This window comes from Rhizophagus irregularis, chromosome 3 (assembly GCF_026210795.1).
Source record: "Rhizophagus irregularis chromosome 3, complete sequence".
In the NCBI taxonomy this organism is placed as follows: domain Eukaryota; kingdom Fungi; phylum Glomeromycota; class Glomeromycetes; order Glomerales; family Glomeraceae; genus Rhizophagus; species Rhizophagus irregularis.
The window spans coordinates 713661-718663 of record NC_089431.1 but is presented as its reverse complement, the minus strand read 5'-3'; the positions used below and the strand labels follow the sequence as shown (position 1 = coordinate 718663).

At 29.6% G+C, this 5003-nt stretch overlaps 1 protein-coding gene across 1 annotated transcript; it reads left to right on the top strand.

Moving 5' to 3' along the window:
- Nucleotides 1-1636: 1636 nt before the first annotated feature.
- On the top strand, nucleotides 1637-1963 carry OCT59_020200 (uncharacterized protein; the record flags this gene model as incomplete). Its single annotated transcript, XM_066149024.1, has 1 exon — nucleotides 1637-1963. One exon carries the CDS (start codon nucleotides 1637-1639, stop codon nucleotides 1961-1963), a length of 327 nt encoding a protein of 108 aa, XP_065989976.1.
- Nucleotides 1964-5003: the final 3040 nt, after the last annotated feature.

Sequence of the window (5003 nt, the reverse complement as noted above, 5' to 3'; positions counted from 1 at the left end):
CGCAGCAGCACATTTAAGAGGAGCAGCAGCACAATGGTATCATGAAATGAGAGAAGCGAATGCGGGCCATTTAGTGAATTGGGCAGATGCAGATAATGATAATGATTTAAAACATAGAATTAAAAGAAGATTTACCAGAGAAGATGTTAGAAGAAGAAAAATGTTGGAATTGAGAAAAACTAAACAAGGAATAAATGAAAATGTCGATGATTATACGAGGAGATTTAGACAAGTATTAAGATTAGCGACAAGAGGTCATGCATTAGCTGACGAATATCAAGTAGATTTTTATATTGAAGGACTAGAAGCAACAGTAGGGTACCAAGTTAGAAGACAGAACCCAGCAAATTTAAATGATGCAATAAATTTAGCAAGAAGGGAAGAAGAAGCAAGAAATGAATTATTTAGAAAAGCAGGAAATATACCAGATAGAGTTTATCCGGAGATTGGAAAAGGATATGTTGAAGAACAAAATGTTGGAACAAATGTCAGACATAATAAACCATTAAACGAGAATTATGAAGATGAATTAGCGGAAAAATTTGAGAAAATGAGAATTGCCAAGCTAGAAAAACAAGTACAAAATATGGAAAGAGAGTTAAATAATAATGGGAATAGAGACCAATGGAACCAGAGAAGAAATAATAGAGCACCGATTAATTATGATGAAATAACTTGTTTTAGGTGTAATAGAAGAGGTCATTTTGCGACTAGATGTCCATTAGGAAATAATATTAGAAGAAATGAGAGAAGAGTTAATTTAATGGATATAGAAGAATATGAAGAAGATTATGACTACGAAAATGAAGAATCAGATGATGATTACGACCATGAAAATAATGAATATAATAATTCACAATTGTATAATTATGATCGCGATTTGTATGAAAAAGATAATCCAGTACAAGAAAGAAGAAGAAGTAATAGAATAAATCCTAAACAAGGATGGAAAAATTTTGGAAAGCCAAATTTAGACAAAGAAATTGAGGAAAGAGGGAAAGAAGAATATAAATATAGAAATAGAAGAGAAGTTCCAATGGAAGAAGATGTGGGAGATGAACAACCAATGTACGATAGACCAATAGGACCAAATAATACGAATATTCCAAAAAGATATAAATGGAGTAAAAAGAGAGGAGAATATTACGACACAATGGAAGGAATAAATAGATGGAAAGAAGCAGGAGGAAAACGTAGACCAAGAGAAGATAAAATTATAGGAGTGAAATCAAAAGATCCAGTAGATTATGAAAACCTACTTAATATTGTGGAACAACAAGGAAGAATGATAAAAAAAATGATAAGAAAAGGAGATAAAATAGAGTGACTACACTCGGAGGTGAAAAAGACTGGAATAAGTGGAGAAAAAGAAGTTACAACGGCAATGAAGACACAGTTTATAATAAATGATAAGGAAATCGAAGTTGTAATAGATTCAGGAGCGGCAATAAGTGTAATAACAGAGAAATTAAGAAAAGAGTTAGATATACCAATAAAAGGAAAAAGTAATATTACGTGTACATTAGCAGACGGAGGAAAGATTGCTTCATTAGGAAAAGTGAATACAGAAATAAAAGTTTATAAGGAATTAATATTACCAGTAACATTAGATGTAATAGATTCAAAGCAAAAAGAAATGATTATAGGAAATGACTTATTAGATAAATGGAATGCGAATATTAATTATAAAGAAAAGGTATTAGAATTGGAAAATGACGAAGAAATAATAGATATACCTGTGTGGTATATTAAACAAGTAGAAGAGTCAGAAGAATCTGACTATGAAAGTGAATCAGAAGAATCTGATTATGAACAAGAAGAAGGAAAGAAATTATACACAGTAAAAGAAGTAATAAAAGAAAAGGAAGTAGTAGAAGAAAATGAGTCTCAAGAAGATAGTGAAAGTTCAAGTGAAGAAAGCCCGTCTAATGATAGCGAAATGTCTAGTGAGAATGAGGATTAAAATCATATAAAAAGGATCAAATTATTCCAGAATGTGTAAAAATTGTTAAGAATAATAATAAATAAATAATAAATAAAGAGATTTTAAAATGATAAATGAAAATGATAAAAGTGAAACTAAATGGGAAAAGTTCGATAAAAAGATAAACTTGGGAGAAATAACAGATAAAAGAAAGGATGGTATAATAAAGCTAATCAAAAGTTATGAAGAGATATTTGAATATGATGAAGAAAAATTAGGAAAAGTAAACACTGTTAAACATAAAATAGAAATTAAAGAAGGTCAAGAACCAATAGCACAGAAGAGATATAAGGAGACTGAAGAAAAAGGAAAGTTTATAAAGAAAGAAATTGAACAGTTATTAAAAATGGGAAAAATTAGAAAATCATGGAGCCCATGGGCATCTCCAGTAACACTAGCAGGAAAGAAAACAGGAAATTATAGATTTTGCATTGATTATAGGAAATTGAATAATGTAACTAAGTCAGATGCATACCCATTACCAAGAATAGATGAATTATTAGAAAAATATAGAACGGCAAGATGGTTTACGAGTTTGGATCTAGCGGCAGGGTATCATCAAGTGGAAATGGTAGAAGAAGATAAAGAAAAGACAGCATTTATATGCTCACAAGGATTATATGAATATAATGTTATGCCATTTGGTTTAAAGAATGCACCAGGAACATTTCAGAGATTAATGGACGAGATATTAAGAGAATATATTGGAGAATTCGTAATAGTATATTTAGATGATATAATGATTTATTCGAAAAATTTTGAAGAACATGTGGAACATATTGATAAAGTGTTAAATAAATTAAGAGAAAATAATCTGATTGCAAAGTTAAAGAAATGTAAGTTTGGTGAACGAAATATAGAATTTTTAGGACATATAGTTGGAAGAGATGGTTTGAAACCAGATGCAAAGAAAGTGGAGAAGATTAAAGAAATAAAGATACCAGAAACTGTTACACAAGTGAGGTCATTTTTAGGATTGTGCTCATATTATAGAAGATTTATAAAGAATTTTGCGAAAATAGCAAAGCCTTTATATCACTTAGTTAAAAAAGATGTACCATTTGAATGGACAGAGAAACAGCAGGAAGCATTTGAAGAATTAAAAATAAGATTAATGGAGAAACCAGTATTAGATCACCCTAATTTTGAAAAGGAATTTATATTGATTACAGACGCATCAGGAGAAGGGTTAGGAGCAGTATTATCTCAGAAGAATGAAGAAAATAAAGAATTTGTTATCGCTTATGCTAGTAGAAGTTTAGTGGGAGCAGAAAAGAATTATGCAATAACAGAATTAGAATGTTTAGCGATATTCTGGGGGATCAAGTATTTCCATAAGTTCTTAGCAGGAAGAAAATTTACGGTTATAACAGATCATGCTGCGTTAAAAGGATTAATGAATGCTAAAGTACCTACAGGAAGAAGAGCAAGATGGGTAATGGAGTTACAACAGTATGATTTTGAAGTAATACATAGAAGTGGTAAAGAAAATAAGAATGCAGATGCGCTATCAAGATTAGAGTTTGAAGAAAAAGTTATAAAAAGGGACCTTGAAGGCTTAGATCAAGAAATAATGAAAATGGAGCATAATAAAGAGAAAAAGCTGAGATATGTTAGATCAGGAAATGAATGGTTTGACGCTAGAAGATTTAAAGGAAAATGGGACGACGTGAAATATTTTTATGATAAAGAAGCAATATTATTGGATTTAGAAGAAAAGACAGAAAAAGAGTTATTAAAGAAATTAGGAAGGAAGAATAAACCACAAATTATTATTGTTGATGGAGTTGATGGTGTAGGGAAATCCACCGTAGTAGAAAATATGATTAAGCGATTAAAAGAAAAGGATGATTTAAAAATAATATTTAATAAGTTTAAAAGAAGAAGAAATGATGATAAGAGATTTGAGGAACCTTCGAAAGAATATGAATGGTTATTCAGGAAACAAGTCGTGGAAGAAATTAATAAGAGAATGGTTGGATTTACAGATGAAGACATTATAATATTGGACAAGTCACCATATTGTGAATACTTTTACCAAAAGACCAAAAGTTTCGACAGAGAATATATTACTCCATATGGAAACCATAAAATGGAGAAGGAGATATTTAAATATAAAGATATTATAGATAATGCAGTAATAATTTTCTTAGAGAATAAAGAATGTTGGAATAACTATATTGGAAGAGAAACTAAGAAAAGTAATGAAGGACATAAAACATCATATGAAACGTTGAATGAAGAAGAATATACGGATATGGTGAAAATGTTTAAAGAGCATCAGAATATTTATGAGAATAAAGGGAAATATAAGAGAATTAAAATTAAAAATGATGATAAAAGTTGGAAAAAAGTATATAAACAAGCCAAAAAGCTATTGGAAAAATAAAAATGACTACTGAAAATATTGGAATAGGAATATACATTTACATTATACATAGGAATACAAATTATCATTGCGTGTTATTTGAAGATAAAAATATTAGGTTTATTTTACCTTTTGAAGAAGAAATAGAAGATATACTGATTAATGGAAGAAGATAAATATAATGAGATAATCAAAAATATAGATAATGAACAACATTATAGAATAAAAGATGGTTTGTTATATAGAATAAAGGATAAGAGAGAATTGAGAGTAATAAGAAAATATGAGTTTGAAGGATTAATGTATATTGCACATGACCATGAATTATCTGGACATTTTGGAATAGATGCAACATATGAAAGGATTAGAGAGAAATATTATTGGAATGGAATGAAACAAGATATAGAAATATATATTAAATCGTGTAATAGCTGCCAAAGAAGAGGAAAACCGATTGGAAAACACGAATTAAATGTAATAAAAGTTAAAGAACCATTTTATCAGATTGGAATAGATGTTGTGGGACCGTTACCAATAACAGAAAGAAATAATAGATACATAGTTACGGCAATGGATTATTTTACGAAATGGCCAGAAGCTAGAGCTCTAGGAACAGCAGACGCTAAGGAAATTGCAAGATTTATTTATGAA